The sequence below is a fragment of the Orbicella faveolata genome, unplaced genomic scaffold (assembly GCF_042242905.1).
Source record: "Orbicella faveolata isolate gen_17 unplaced genomic scaffold, um_ofav_v1 contig_13, whole genome shotgun sequence".
NCBI lineage: Eukaryota > Metazoa > Cnidaria > Anthozoa > Scleractinia > Merulinidae > Orbicella > Orbicella faveolata.
The window spans coordinates 20646317-20662500 of NW_028301540.1; the positions used below are offsets into that span (position 1 = coordinate 20646317).

The 16184-nt window shown below is 39.5% G+C and overlaps 2 protein-coding genes and 1 pseudogene across 2 annotated transcripts; 1 reads left to right on the forward strand and 2 right to left on the reverse strand.

Moving 5' to 3' along the window:
* The first annotated feature begins 3589 nt into the window (after positions 1-3589).
* On the forward strand, positions 3590-5194 carry LOC149115530 (uncharacterized; annotated as a pseudogene).
* Positions 5195-7695: 2501 nt separating this feature from the next.
* Positions 7696-8424, reverse strand: LOC110051223 (uncharacterized). Its single transcript, XM_089284997.1, has one exon. The coding sequence runs from the start codon at positions 8409-8411 to the stop codon at positions 7776-7778; it is 636 nt and encodes a 211-aa protein (XP_089141123.1). The 5' UTR covers positions 8412-8424; the 3' UTR covers positions 7696-7775.
* Positions 8425-9509: 1085 nt separating this feature from the next.
* LOC110051239 (uncharacterized) lies at positions 9510-12118 on the reverse strand. Its single transcript, XM_020757256.2, has 4 exons — positions 11922-12118; positions 10863-11447; positions 10466-10576; positions 9510-10022 (listed from the first exon to the last, which is right to left on the reverse strand). Exons 1-4 carry the CDS (start codon positions 11995-11997, stop codon positions 9709-9711), a joined length of 1086 nt encoding a protein of 361 aa, XP_020612915.2. The 5' UTR covers positions 11998-12118; the 3' UTR covers positions 9510-9708.
* Between the last annotated feature and the right edge of the window lie 4066 nt (positions 12119-16184).

A 16184-nucleotide genomic window follows, 5' to 3' on the forward strand; every position in this document is an offset into this window, starting at 1 on the left:
GATCAATAAATTGTGATTGACAACCATCTCTCCTTGTTCAAAGGGATAACAATAATAAAACGAATGATTGTTACTGCCAAGGCAAAGACAGGTCCCTGGATGAGATTAATTCAGTTGTCAAACTGAAAAATATATAAATAACAGCACAAAATAGTTTGTAGACAGTCTTTTCGTAAAGCTTTTTTGTAAAGTTAAGTGAGATAAAATTGCGATGTACATGTACTCCAAGCGTTTTAAAAGACACCATCTGAAAAAATACGTGTAGCATGAAGTGTTATTGATCGAGACTGCAAAGACTACAAGCGGGCAAACTGAAGAAGGATAACATGCCTTTTCTCAGTAATGCATTACCGGCGGAATACCATTTTGCTGGAATGAGCAACTCAGTGGACAAATAGTCGATTAGATGAATAACTTTATAATGAACTGATGTTGTAAATTCTTATCCTGTAACTGCACACAATCACTTAAAGTCAGTAGACTATTTCAAAGAATATGGATAGGTTTAATCTGATTAGCCGCGTATTTATCTTAAGGCGTATGTAAAACAAATGTATGAGCCTTCAAATTAAATGTTTATCTTTACGCATTAGTACCGAAACTATGAACACAAATTACTGAAACGTAATAACGTACCTTGGGCGTGTCTGAGGAAGTAACAGAGCTGACAATGATTGATCACATAAAGTCAAGAGAAGGATCTATTTCATCAACACGTTGATAAGGACCGGGTCAAACAAAGAAAGGATTAATTATGCTTTAAGCAACCTGTTTGTTTTTAATTGCCAAACATGTGTGACGGGTACCATCTTGCGAATCCATTGATTAGTTTTGAGTTGCTAGTGAAATTAATAATGGTAATTGAACTGAGTAGAGTGCAGTTTGGTCTGAAATCATACTTGTGATTTCAAAATCGAACGAGCGCGCAGCGCGCGAGTTCGATTTGAAATCACAAGTATGATTTCAGACCAAAATTGCACGACACGAAGTTATATTGCCACTTTATTAGATCCATTTTGAAATCGCACAATTTTATCGCCTTAAATTTTAGATTTTTGGTGTATTGTTTCAGTAGCCGGTTTGTTTAAAAACAGCGGAACTGGAAACGACTTTACGTCTCATTTAGTATGCAAAACGATGTCATGTGATGAAAACTCATTCGAGCATGACAAAGAAACAAGCAGTTCTGAAGTCAGAACGAAAATAGTCTACTTCAGGTAAAAGAGTTCAATTCTCGTCGCCTGAATCAATGATGGAAGGCGTTCCTTTCTTCTGCGGTTTAGGCTGAGACTTTTCATTATCTTTGGAGAAGGAATTTGAAGGTGCATATCCTGTGTAATTCTGCGATCGATTTCTTTTGAGTTGTGAAACTACCTCGAGTGCACGATGCCCAGTGGATAGTAAGTTTTTTTGTTTTAAATACTGTTTAATGGCATGATTTTAAGAGAGTCCAGCTCGTTATCATCTCCGTTTCTTTTTGTGACCTCGGCGTAGGACTCAATACTCAGGACCTTGTCAAGTTCTTGCAGCGCCATTTGTTTCAAGATATTTCCAAGATGGCGGGACTGGCACCGGCTTCCTAAGACGTTCGTTCATTCACTGTTTTGTGCAGTGGGGCATATTTTGACTATTTTTATTCACAGCGACAGAGTTGAGCTCTTTTGTTGCTTCGTTTGAAACTACCGGAAACCTGGAAACATCTACCTTCTTGAGATGGTTCTGAATTTGTTGTGGTGTGGTTTTCGTTTGTTTATGTTTTACTGGACTCGGTATCATACGGATCTTGAGCCGATGTTGACGAAAACTCGCGAAAATATTCCTCAAAATGGATGCTGAAAGTTGGAGACTTCCATTAAAGTAGGCCTCCAGCCTGATGGAGCTCATAATCGTCATTCAGAAACTGTAATTAATTAAATTCGTCAATTTTTTTTGAAAAAAAAAAACTACAATAACAAAGTTTTGGCATTAGTAGTTGCAAAATTCTCCACACAATGGCTTTTTGCCTTTCATTTTCCTGAAATTTTATTGATTACTTTAAACTAATCTTGAAATCTGATTGGTTGTTTTGTTTTACCGTCCCATTCTCATTGGCTGAGAAAAAGATGCGATTTAGAGCAAAAAATAGTGCGATTCGTGAATAAATCGCAGAGAGAGAGCCAATCAGATTGCAAGGATAACCAGTGATTTTAAAATTGATTTAATAAAGATAACTATAACTCAAAAGAAACAGCCGTCGTCTGATAACAGAAAGATGTTATAAGCCTTAAGGTGAACTCGAGATAACAAACACGGGAACCCGGCCTGCCCTGGAACCCGGCCTAACCCTAACCCTAACCCTAACCCTAATCCGGCCTGCCCTGGGACTGGTTTAACAGTCTAACGATTTCTTGGCGATTTCTTTACATAACTATTTCACATATATATAACTTGAAGTTTCATATTCTTATGGGATTTGATGATTATGCCACTTGCACACATGAATTGAGTGTCGCCTTTAAAGGGATAGCTTCACTGTTCAGCGGACGTGCGAGCTATAATGTAGCTCACCCAATTCCATTGTTTATAAACCAGTCAGATGCGAATAGATAACTCGTGCGTTCGGTCCAGAATACTGAAAATCGAGGAGCCAAATGACAAATTCAATGTTCAATACAAAATTCGACATTTTCTGTGTAACTTCGTCAAATTTGGGCATTTGTCTTTCTGCTAGCCTTCGTGTAGCCATATGCTTTCACAAAATTAAAATCTGTGATTGCTGAATTACATGTGGTTGATACGACACGAAAATGTACTTTATGCATGGAGTCAAAACATACGAAAGGATTCTTATGAGAAATCTCACGTCTGCGCGACTGATCGCTAGATTCAGTTTTCAAAGGCAAATTTCCCGTAAGAGTTATCTGTACGCTTCTGATTGTTTTACAAACAATGAAACTGAACGGCTTAGGTTGTAGCTTGAACATGTGCCGAGCCGTGAAACCCTCCCTTAGGAATATTCTGAGAGTATGAAGTCTTCCTGCTGGTTAATGAATTTTGTTTGAGAAAGCCAAGAATGAGTCTGCAATTTGTTACCGATCGGAAACTCGATCCGCTAGCCCTCCCTTCATCTTAGGCTGGTGGTTGTAAAGGATCCTTTCATTTGGTTCAGCTCGTCGCCAAGGCCTCTACCCATGTTATGTGATATCTTTGGCATTTCCAAGCATCTTTTTGATGCTTTTTTGAATCAAACTAAGTCTTATCCATATCGCCTCTTGGTCTCTGTCATCTCGAAAGGAGTGATGGACAACAACAACAACAACAGCAGCAGCAGCAGCAGCAGCAGCAGCAACAGCAACAATAACAAAAAGATAAAAGAAGGACCGAGCAGAAAACAGAAATGTCTTCACTCTGTACTTTGTTAGTGACCGTAAAACTTGGCCTGCAAATTCGGGTTACCATTGTTACCTGGAAGTTTTCGATTCTCAAGAGTACTGTCATTTATCACAGATCGAACTAGAAACAAATATTCATCTAGTGGCTGTTTTCAGCTCGCAGCAGCCAAAATCACTTTTACTTGCTTTTCCTTTGGGTCAAATAGGACTACCGGGCAACGTGCACAGTCCTCCAATAGGGACTTTAAGATCCAGGACGCGACGGCTCTTAGGACGCGGTGACCGGGAAAAAACCTGGAACGAGGACGGCGTTGTAAGCGCGGGAAATTTAAGTTAAGATTTGCGACGCGATGTATCAGTGCATTAATCTGTACAAAGGTTTTGACGAAGAAACAAAAAATGGCTTCCTTCAAAAAAATTCAAGAATTACTGCTACCTTGCTTGGTGGAAGAAATTATAGGCGACGAAGTATTTTCTGTGCTTTACGAGGCGTATGCTCCACAAAATCTTCCATTTCAGCACTCGGTATACGAGAAATTTTCTGTCGAAAACAAAAATTCTGCCGAATGCAAAGCTGATTTTCGAGTCGACAAAAGGGATATCGCGTTACTTGTTGAAACCTTAAGAGTTCCACCCATCTTCAAGTGCTCTAATGGAACAATCTGTGATGGAACCGAAGGCCTCTGTATCGTGCTTAAGAGGTTCGCATATCCATGCCGCTATTCCGACATGGTACCAATCTTTGGGCGATCGGTGCCAGAGCTCAGTATGGTCAGCAACGAGGTTACAGACTGGATATATAACACTCACGGGCACAAGGTTACACAGTGGAACCATGGTATTTTAAACCCACCTTTAATCGCTACGTATGCAGATGCGGTCCACTCTAAAGGAGCAGCCCTTGATAACTGTTTCGGCTTTCTAAACGGAACTGTGCGGCCCATTAGTCGGCCGATGTTAAACCAGCGAGTTGTTTATAATGGCCACAAGCGCGTACATGCGCTCAAGTTCCAGGCCATCACGCTTCCCAATGGACTGATTGCTAATATCTATGGTCCTGTAGGTAAGCCCCAGATTTTTTTCTATTCACAAAGCAAGCTGTTTTCCTTTCAATGCCATATTTATGGAATTTTTCTTTCATGTCACTTGCCTCTTACTTTTGCCTTATTCTTTGGTGAAATTCTTTTCAACAATCAATAATAGCCTATTCAATTTCTTGTTTTCGTGCCATATACCCTACCTGCTAGTTATATGTGAAGCCTGCATGACTTGATTTCAGCGAACATTAACGATGAAATATATATCCTTAGTTTGTTTTAAGAGTGAACCTGTCTTCTTTCCTTCTTTTAGAAGGCAGAATGCACGATGCAAGAATGCTGGCAGTCTCCCAACTGTACGATGATTTACAAAACTTTGCATTTGACCCTGTTGGTAGAGTAAGGTATTTATATGGGGATCCAGCATACCCACTCAGGGTTCACTTGCAGGCACCTTTCAGAGTTGGCATTCTAACACGAGATATGGAGATGTTTAATGAGTCCATGAGTGTTGTTCGATCATCAGTTGAATGGTTATTCGGAGATATTGTAAACTACTTCAAATTTTTAGATTTTAAAAAGAATTTGAAGATTGGACTCAGTCGAGTCGGAAAAATGTGCATAGTATGTTCTATTTTAAGAAATGCTTTAACTTGTGTTTATTCAAACACAACAGCTGATTTTTTGGACTAGATCCACCTTCATTAAATGACTATTTTAATTAACAGGGCTTTGTCACAGTGGACTGTTCGTGAGAATAATATAAGTTTTTGTATATATAATTCCTGTGACAAAAATGCTTCTACAAGAGGGTTGTGGGTAAAAATTTCCTTTTGTAATTAACCTTTCCCCTGTGAGTTCCAGACTCTTGGATTGAAACATGTTGTAGTTCTACTTAGCTATGGTTAGTAAAGTTTCCTGTATGTTTTCTTTACCAAGAACAATCAGTGAAAGGGATAGATATGAAGGGTTTAACTAAGATATCTATGCAGCAAATATAGTTTGGCTCATATAGGTGCACACGAATCAGTACCTTTAAAATCATATTTAATTAACTTTTTGTGGATTGGTTTGAAATGTAAAAACACAACGGATGGCCTGGAAGGTAGGCCTCTAACTTTCACAGAGAACAGAGATACAAGGAAAGTCCCTCAAGTAATGAAACAAAACGTTCTTTGTCACTTGAAAAACTGGCAACAAATGTGTACATATACAACATCAGTCAACTTTTCCTGGCTGCTGGTGACAACCGAGTTTCAACTTAACAATTCAGCAACAGTTGCTAACATACAAGTCTCCTCAAACAAAATATAATGCAACACGTGGTTTTATGTCATGTGTATCTCAAGGGCCTGCAAATTAAGGAGTGTATTTTTTAAAATATTTTTATCTACAAGCCACTCCAAAATGTTCATACTGTGTAGTTTTAGATGTTGGCTTATGCCACTTGATGTACCAGTCAAATTGAAGCTTAAGGTTACAGTATACCTTCAGGGGTGTCTCGCGCGCAAGCGATGTAGCGCGTGCAGTTTAAGCTGTAGATACCTAAACCCCCATATCAAATTAAAGCTTATAGAGCTGGCTATCAAACTATACCAACAATTTTGAAAGAAAATGAATTGTCGAATTTTTCACCAAATGCGAGCGCCCGAATCACCTTTCGAAAGTTACAAGTCAAAGCGAATTTTGTTTTTCGCCAATTTAATTTTTTCCTCGGTTTCAGGGCCCAAAGCGCTTAAAAAACGTGTCTGCGTTTTGGCATATTCAATTGCAGTGAAAAGTTACAGAACATTTTCGAAATAGGATTAAAAAAATGTGGAGTGATCGTACAAAAATCGCTCTCGAAGATAAAGTATTTCGAAATTAACAATTCCCAGACACGCCTTTGTAGTTTATATGTTAAACTAGCCACTGTCCAAATTTAAGAGCAATTGAACAAATTTCCTTTGAGTTATAACTCTTTAAAGTGTCTGCTTCAAGCGAAAAAATTTATTCGAGAAAACAGCGCTAAGAAAAATTTTCTGCTTCGCAAACAAACTCCGCCCACAAACGCCTTCAACTGGGTTCTCAGATAACTGAAACAATCAGTGCAGGGAAAGTTTACTACCGTTAACCTCCTGGTGAAATTTACGCGCGAATCTCTAAAAAACTCTTGTGTTTCGCAATGCGCTCAAGGAACCGAAAGCAGAGAGATAATTTTTCTGTAGCTCGGTTTTTCTTGAAGCTGGTCTGGCAAAATGGGAAGACTAAAAAGGATACGAACGCTAGAGTGGCTGAGCGAAGGAAACAAACAAAAGAAAGCGCGGAGAGCAACTGTGTGTGGGCAACTGCATGGATAATATTTCAAATGGTCTCAATGAGTCCGACGATTCGTCGATATCGGACTCATCAGAAGAGTCTCTGTCAGGATCCCTGTTATTGCTGTCAAGTTCCGAAATTTTTACAGAACCTTTCTTTTCTCTTACCACGAATATTTGCCCGCCTTATACGATAACTATAGCTTCATCCGCGCGGCGAACTTTTGCTTCTTCACTCATTGATGTATTTTCATTCGTTCTTCGCTGTTTTCGCTTTTTCGAACTGGTCCATGGTTTAAACGTGGCCTATGTTTACTTATAACTTAATAGAGACACGCCTAATACCAAAAATGCTGGGTAGTCAGAACAACAATGTTGATCAACTGAGTAGTCAATTCGTGACATCCATATAGGTAATTCCCGCAAAAATCGTCTCGGTTGATTGCATACGCGCCATAGGGCTGTCAATCAAGAGGTAAACTTTTACTTCCGGTGAAAACGTAAAACCGCCATTTCTCCGCCAATATTTAGCCTTTTTCAAATTTTTTTTTTCAGAAATTAGAGATTATTCTTTGACCACTATTTTGACCCAAAAATCCAAATTTGAAGAAAATTGCCGACCCGAAGGTATACTGTAACCTTAATCATCCTCCCCGGGCATTTGAACTATACAGTTATTATTTCCCCCTCCCTAGGACTAAAAGCCATTCAAATGCCCTAACCTAGGTCCGTTTCAGGTGATCAAATTCTCCCACACCTAGAATTTTAATTGAGTGACCATATAACTTATTAATTTTGCCCTTCTATGCAAGGGGGATATTTAAGCTTGGATTTGACCGATACATAACAGTAAAGTACAATTATTGTACGTAGTTATTTTATGGGAACGATATGCAGTATTGCAAAATATGCTGCAAACCTGACTTCTGACACAAATCCATAGATCACTTATTGGTTAATTTCTCCAATAAAGCCATCATTGCCCTTGACTGTTCTTGTTGTTGTTGCATCATCATTATTTGGGTGTTAAGCAGCTGTTGTTGGCTTTGCTGTTGTTGCTGTTGCATAACTTAAAACATTTCGGTTTGTTGCTGTTGTGTTTGTAGCTGCTGTTTGGCCATTGCTTCCATATTTTCTCTCTCCAACGCTTGCTGTTCTTTCAACATTTTAAACTCTTGTTGTTTCAGTTCGTAATTTATCCTAGCCCTATCTGCTAAAAATTCCATCGCATCGCTTCCACTTCTTCGCTGTCGTTTGGGTTTTTCCTCTTCGCTCTCACTTAATCTTTTCCTAGTCTCAGACAGCTTTTCCATGGCCTTTAATCTCGCATCTTCTGCCTTTGCTCGGTCGTTTTCACATTTTTCATTTTTCTCTGCTCTTAATTCCTGCGATTCAGCATCTGCACTTTCTTCTAAAGCGATAATAGTGTCTAAAAGGTTTTCCAGTTCGCTTGGCTCGTCGGGCGCTATACCAGATGCCTTCTCCTTGGCTCTGACCTTCCTTTTATGCTTGTTCACGAGAATCCCCATATGGTCGCGAACCGACCGCTTGTCAACGCTGAATCTCAGTAGGGTACATTCGTTCAAAACTTGAGCTATTTTCTCCCACATCCCGCTTCTTTGAGTGGATCCTTTTTTGGACGTAAAAGGGTTTAAATTTACCACTTCTCGGCACAACAACACGTCATGCTCGTTTGACCAAAACATCACCGAGCTAAAAATAAAATAACAAGAGTGTAAGCTTACATTCAATACTTCGACTGAATGAAATTACGTTTAGTGTCCGCGAAACATAACACAAAACACATGTTTCTCAAACATAACACATGTAAAAAATACGAGGATTTGTTCAACCGACTCCAATAGACATAAATAAAGTTTACATTTACCAGGGAGGTTTTGGCTTGGATGACATACTTCGATCAAAGACGTCAACCAGCTGATCACCTGTGAATATATGATGAAAAATGTCTTAACTGTCGCATCTTTGCTTTCCAAATTGACTGCAATCTAGGACCAAGATTTTACGTAACTCTACTGAGAGCCTGAGAGGTTTAAGGGAGACAAAGCATTATTTTCACGGACAAAAAAAAACGATTTTACACTCACGTTCTGTACACAACGCCAAACTTTGCCAAATGACGTTCTCGACGCGACTTGGCGCCACTGACAAAACGCCTTGGGCATGCGCACTATGCACCCTGCCTGGATATTTTACATCCGGTGGCGTCTTAGAGCCGTCGCGTCCTGGATCTTAAAGTCCCCTAATTTCGCTGAAATACGCCCTCTGTGGCAGGCACGGTGGCCTCATGGTAAGTCCGCTCGACTCCGGGTCGAGTGGTCCGGGTTCGAGCCCTGGAATGGGACATTGTCCTGTGTTCTTGGGTAAGACACTTTACTCTCACATGTACAGAGTCTCTCTCCACTCAGGTGTATAAATGGGTACCGACGAATCTAATGCTGGGGGTAACCCTGCGATGGACTACCATCCCATCCAAGGGAAGCAGAAATATTCCTAGTCTACAGAAACCGGAGAAAAGCGCTGGCTTGATGGGCCCCTTGGCTAGTATGCAGACTCTACCCACCTCTTGTACACCCTCATCCTAAATTGGACATTATTACTAGATAAGTTTACCCCCGTAAAATGGGGGAACGTGGCAGTATCTTGTAAATGTACATGGGAGCTATCTTGTCTTTTCTTGTCTGTGTCCAGGCCCCAAACAGTGCGGGTAGGATCAGTTCAAGAATATACAGTTGCGGGTAATATAATGCCACGGATGCAAATAAAAAGTACTTCTCTTGAACTTCTTATGTTAGTAGCTCCTTTTAATTAATACGATAGACTGACAAAAGACAGGAATTCTTGGACAGAACTAAACGAACCTGTTAACCATACGTGAATCGGTTATAAACTCTTTATTCTTGTCAGATTGAGGACTTGTAAAAGACAAATCCGTTCAAACATGACATCTGTGACCTATTTTTTTATGGTCATGTATGATCTCTACTTTGTCTTCTTGCTTTCATTTGCTTGTTCAGATCGCCGAACATAGCCTGTTGCTTTATTTATTTGAGACTTAATAATCTTTTTGTAAATCTTCGAACGCTTTAGCATTCTCTTCAACAAAGGCAGGCTTATCTTTAAACGTTGAATGCGGAAGGCTACCGGAATGACATTGCGCCTTAATGGGAAACGACGGTAGGAGGGCCTGACTGGAAAGTGTGCACGCACTCGTTTCGTCAGTGTCGACTTATGTCTGGTCTTGAGTAAGCGACGAGGGTTAGTCTTACTTCCAAGCCAAGAACCTTTGGAAGCAGCTGCGGAAAAATAATTGAAATGTGCGTGAGCTTGTAACAGAAGCATATTTAAAACTGCTCTTTGGCGCCACACCTGCGTAAATATACCACAGCTACTAACGTTAATGCTGGTCTGGTGTATTTTACAACATATAATATTAAACATTTTGTTTCACCATTTCTCTCTTGTGAAACCCCATAAAATGACCATCGTATGCTCTTCTCACCATTTTTTCTCTTCCTATGAAATTTCAAATCGAACTCTTAATGGCGTTATAATTACATTTGGCATATTTTTCTTACTAGCTAAGCTTAGAGTTCGTCAGCGCCAAGGCTGAAGGATGTTTAAAACCTGTTGAATTAATATTTTTTCAAAATAACTCGAACATCGTGGTTGCTGGCTGAGGTTTGTTGAACCTTTTCTCTGAATTATCTAAATAACAAATAACTAAAAGCGTACTTACGTATGGAACTTTTTTCGACAAACATGATGTCCGGGCCACTGGCGCCTCGTAAATCCACGCTGTGATCAAAGGAATATGGGTACCAGCCCCTCAACGGATGAAACCAGTTTCCTTAAGAAAATCAACAAAAAAGACCCGAGATTGCTGTCATCAGTTTTAATACATCACCGTTAAAACAAAATAGGTGTATTTGTTGCCATGGAAGCTTATATCATCGTGTTACCCTCAGACTGATGTGAAACTGAATATTCAGATTTAGACGGAAGTCGCGGTCAAGAAATTTTGTTAAGGCAACTTATGGTATGATACACAAAGATGTGCGAGACCTGAAAATAGTACACGGAAAAGTCATTGTTAATCGGCTCCTGTCCCCATTGATATATGATAATGAACTCACCAGTAAAATGACCATATCCTGGATATCCGTGTCCATAACCATAACCTGAACCATGTCGATATGCACGACGAAATACGTAATTACCTGGAACATGTCCAACATGCAGACCACGCCAAAGTCCATGTCTAAACTGGTGATGGTAACCATAACCCAAGCCGTGTCTTAAAGAGGTGTACCATGGACTACGAACAAAACCATGTGCGTAGGGATAGGGTGCACCATATCCTAAACCGAGCCTGTCACCGCGTCTCCACAGATCGTGTCGGTAGAACACGTGGTGCCCGAATGGACCAAGTGGTCCATAATGTTGTGGTAAATGAACTGGGTAGACGCCTTTTGGACTATAACCATGATAAACCGGGATGTTGAGCGGATGATGATGCATTAAGTGATGGATGTATTTCCCAGCTGCAGTTGGCACGCCATTAGGCATCAAGGCCACATGACTCGCCGAGGGAAGCAACGAACTGATGCTCGGTGGGGCTGCTAGTGTGAAGATATCATGTTTCTTGTGTCTGGAAATCAGATTAGGTTTAATCGGCTTGTGAATAATTGCATTCCTCTTGGACTGGTGACCATGCTTTTCTGAAGGAGAAGAGGTTTTAGGATGTTGATACTCGTGAAGCTAAACCTATAAATACTTACCGACCGGTTGTCAATATCAGAAAATGTTATTTTCAGACAATGATTTGCATGCACGCACACCGGCACGATATACCAACCTGATAACTCTATATCGCTTAGCCGAAAAATAAATTCACTGATGTTGTCAAGCTTTTCACTAACATCTAAGTTTCCTCGTGAGGTGTAATGATACTTTTAGTTTTAATTATGTGAAGAGCTCTCCCCTTTATGAATTTTAATTTTTCAAATTATATGAAACGGCAACGGTTATCGTATAAATAGGTTAATACTGACGCTTTTTCTTGAGCTGGTTTTGGACAATGTGTGAAGCGTGTCAGGCAACGATCATTGAAGAAACGGAAGTTATCGAAAATTCTTGTTAAAGCCCGATTGAGAAATATAAAAACGTGATTAATTTAGGAAAATAATACTTACCTATTGTTCGCTTTGGTTCAACTATTGTTGAAAACAGAGTGAGTAAGGCTACGTACTTTAAAAATTTCTCCTTCATGTTGTAAGCACAAGCTGGTTTCCTGTGATGTAGTTGATTTCAGTATGTCATTAACAAGATGTAAAGAAAATGAGACCCTTACAAGGTTTCATTACTTACGGAAATTCAATATGTCCTGTAGTTTTTTTGTTTCAATTGTTTTTCTTTGAAATTCAAAACAGTTATGGTCGCTCCCAAATTAACAATAAACGTTACAGGTGACAGATACAACCAAACATTCCGTGACTTTAACGTCAGAGACTTTGTTATTTGGGTTTTCAGTCAATAGGAACTCTTGATATGATTTGTGCCTTAAACAGAGGAACGTACTCGTACGATACTTTTGGCGATTGTAGCTCATTTTTCACTTAGTTCAAGATTAGAATTATCATGCAAAACTTGAGATCTCGACAATCTAGGAGGAACTCCGTTTGTTTTAATCCGGCTGAAATCCATAGCAGATTTGGAATCAACCAATCAGAAGGTCCATCTACTGGCCTGTTATCAACTGAACTGATATCCTATGTACGTTTAACGATATCAAGGATAGCTGAAGAAAAGAGCAAAGTCTATACATTATTGCTGGATCTTCCCCCAAAAAATATTACAAAAGTATTGCTTAACCTAAACCAAGACTGAGAAAGCGAGAACAGTTTGTGTAGCTTGCCAACCTCTGCGCCACGTACGTCACGTCCCAAAACAATTCATGATCAAAACCGATAAAATTGGAGGAAGTTTTGTTCAGTACGTAATTCAAACATTTAGACACAGTTTGTTTTCAATCCATTACCAATCAAGAAAAAGAAAGTAAAAATAACTTTGCCATCAAAAGGGAAACACTTTTTGACTAAATGATTCAAGTTAACCTGAGTTTGAGTCAAAATCCCTACGATTAGGAAGATTAACCAGGCTTGTCAAGGTCATAATCTTAATCATGAATTGTAAGACTTCCTCTAAAGAATTTATCTGGACGTGACAAAGATGTTCGTTTTACCTCTTGAGGGTTAAAAAAATCGTGGTTTTAGTTCCGGTTAAAGTGTCCTCGGGTCTACCATGATTTAGCGTCTATTTAGGGGTGCCTCGATGTTAAGATTGACGAGTAAATTAAGAGTGAATGCCTATAAAAATGGACCTAAATCGATTGGCGCCTATTTAGGGGTGCCTCGATGTTAACATTGACGAGTAAATTAAGAGTGAATGCCTATAAAAATGGACCTAAATCGCCTATCAATGGCACAAGTCGAAAAATTGATTTCGCTTGTATTTTGTCCATAGATAGGTCCTAGTAAGAATAGAAACGGACCATAGCTAGTTTCTGCTAATACAGCCTTCTTTGGTAGAAATACGCCAAAAACGATTTCGACCCGATTGGGCTCAAAATCTACTTCCGGTTTTGCTGAATTTTCCGAATATTTGATTGCTTCGCGCTCCGCAGAACAGCTACTTGAGAATCTTTCAATGGATTTTATATTCAGTTCAGGTCTTCGTGGTATGACTGAGCGAAAAATAAAATAAATCAAAGTTAGTTTTGAGCCCGAAAAGAGATCAAACTGACACGCAAAATTGTACAGTTTGTCGCAAGAGAATTATTGCGTGGAAACATCGCCATATTTTTCTATGGGCTATAACTTTAGATACCATAAAAACACTTTCTACGAGTTAAATAAACAGCCACCTGTTAGGATATCAAAAAATATCTCTGGGCAAATGGTTTCAAGTCGCCCGCCTTGGCCTGTGTTTCTCATAGATTTTGCCCAAAATCCGCCGTTGGAATGTAAGTAATTGCGTGACGCGGATAGCCACTCTCGAGTAAAATATTCGTTTCCAGCAATCCGATGAAAGCAATTTTTGAAACGTTGTGTGGATAAAATAATGGAAAATGTTTTTTTGTTGTTGTTGTTTTTTTTCGTTTAAGTTAGTATAAATATATATGTTTTTTCATTTGCATTGCGACACCCACGACATCCATGATAAAGAACGTTACTACAGTACTCCGGGAAATGATTTTAACACTTGTTTATTTTATTGATTTCACTGATAACTTACAACACAGTGGCAGTTTTAGAGATACACTTAACCAATCCTCTATGGTTTATGGCAATTGAATCATTGACTGACAAATAAAGTCAAGTGGAAATACCATAATTTCTATAGACTACTAACTGCGTGACGGCATCTCAGCTCTTCTAGCTGTGTAGAAAATTTGTACCTACACAATATGCTCAAACTCAGCTAGAAAACCCGGAATTTCTTGAATTGAATTAGCCGAGGAAGAAATTGCGTTTAAGTTTCAATCATACTGGGAAAAAAATCCATCTTTTCTACTTTGGTTGTTTGATCAATTAACTGAAATTTGCAGATCAAAACACTGGTAGACAAATAAACATTACAGTGGTCGATCTAGGACTAGGTTTACACTAAAGGAGTTCCCGAATTCATCAATTTTAGAGTATTCGGATTAGTAGGGGTTTACAGTGAAAGGATATTCGGATTCTTAACCGTTTACACACGACGATAACTCCGGGAACATTCATGATGGAATGGTTAACAAGCAGTTTGTTGCCTCGACAACGAGAAACAAAATGCCTCCGAAAATAAGGCTAGGGGTAGATTGAGACAGTCTGAAGTTTTCTTTCAACTCGCTGACCACGGTACTGTTGTCCATCATGTCAGGTCCCTCCAGGTATTTATTTAGGGTTTAGGGTCGAAAACCGTCGAGGTTTTCGATCGTGCCATCGTCGTCATCTGCGCAGTAAGGTATAAATTGGGTTTCTGAGGAGTATGGCATTACCTATTATAAAAGTGATTACCTACACCTGAAACAGCACGAGGTAATCACCCAGCGACCGCCATCAAATGGCCATCAATGTGCCTACGACTCGACTACGACTGGATCATGTAATCCGCCATTTTCGTTCCACCGCAAACTCAAAAGATCACAGGCGGAGAAAATCGTTCACACGACAAAACTCTCCGGATTCAAAAGTTTTCGGATTCAAAGTTCCCACTTTAAATTCCGGATTCAAAATCTCCGGAGACACGACCAAACCGGGGAGTTTTTATTTCGGTTTCGTCCACTTTTGTGTAAACGGCAAAATCAATCCAGCACTAAAACGTTCCGGATTCATCACGAATCCGGAACAATTTCCTCTAGTGTAAACCTACAATCCTGGCCATAAGTTGTTGGGACACCTCCCCTTTTTGCGCGCTAAAACCCACGATTTCAACTACGTCCTTAACGTTTTAGAACAAAAGATGAATAGAAGCAAGTACAATTGACCCCCCTCTCTCCTAGCAATGTTTGATGAAAATGAAGCTATTCTGAAGACTAGATCGGATGTGGGAAAAAAGGAAAAAGGGACAATAGAAAGTGGTTAGACAGTTGTGTTGGAACCAAACGTGATTGCTGAACAATCGCTATTATTGGAATAAGACGTGAATATCTATCTTATCGTCTCTCTAGTTCGAGAATACTGTTCTAGGAGGCGAACAATTCTTGAAACGTGGCTATTCTGAAGCTATTGTCAAGGATTTTTTTTCTTCAAGATTTTTATCAACATTGACAGGGGGGAGAGGGGTAGGCGGGCTTGCGCGGTTTTGGTCTTAAAAGAGGCTGCCTGTGAAGTCATCTGCCGTAACTGTTTCAACACTTTTGACCAGGATTGTAGTCTTAAATGAACAGCGAACATCCATCTTGTTTTGTTCGCGGAGGTCGGTCACAGAGGAGCGAATTTCAATGAAATATATATATAATTTGATTAAGCAATTAGCCAAAAATAGGTTGGCCGCCAAAACAGTTTAGGGTTTAGTCTAACTCTAACCTTAAGTTTTAAGGCTGAAGAAAAAAAAAGGAAAAAGGATTGAGCATTTCAGTTGTTTGAAACAGAAACATTCGCCCACAATGAACTATGTATAGTACGTGGGTAACCAGGAAAGCAATCCGTCTAGCACAGTAATTGTTCAAATTAACAGCTTACCGAGACACTCGCACTGTCGATGCCTCTTATTTATGACTTTTTAGGATTTGTTTATTTTACTTTATCCGACTTTTTAGCAGGAGAAAAAGCACTAAATGTGCTGGCACAAATAAAAAGGTTTAACCGAAAATCGATCGTCGAAATCAACAAATACAAATTTAATCACTGTAGCGTTCCTTCAGGTCACGTAAGGCTACAAACCAACAATATCAACTTGTCATTACGCTTAAC

What these genes read in the sequence shown, in the direction of transcription:
- LOC110051223 (XM_089284997.1), bottom strand. Translation starts at nt 8,411, where the DNA reads ATGTTTTGGTCAAACGAGCATGACGTGTTGTTGTGCCGAGAAGTGGTA.
- LOC110051239 (XM_020757256.2), bottom strand. Translation starts at nt 11,997, where the DNA reads ATGAAGGAGAAATTTTTAAAGTACGTAGCCTTACTCACTCTGTTTTCA. An exon ending in TGAACCAAAGCGAACAATAG is followed by an intron (nt 11,448 to 11,921) that starts GTAAGTATTATT and finishes CTTCTCCTTCAG; the next exon opens with AAAAGCATGGTCACCAGTCC. An exon ending in TGTCGAAAAAAGTTCCATAC is followed by an intron (nt 10,023 to 10,465) that starts GTAAGTACGCTT and finishes ATTTTTCCGCAG; the next exon opens with CTGCTTCCAAAGGTTCTTGG.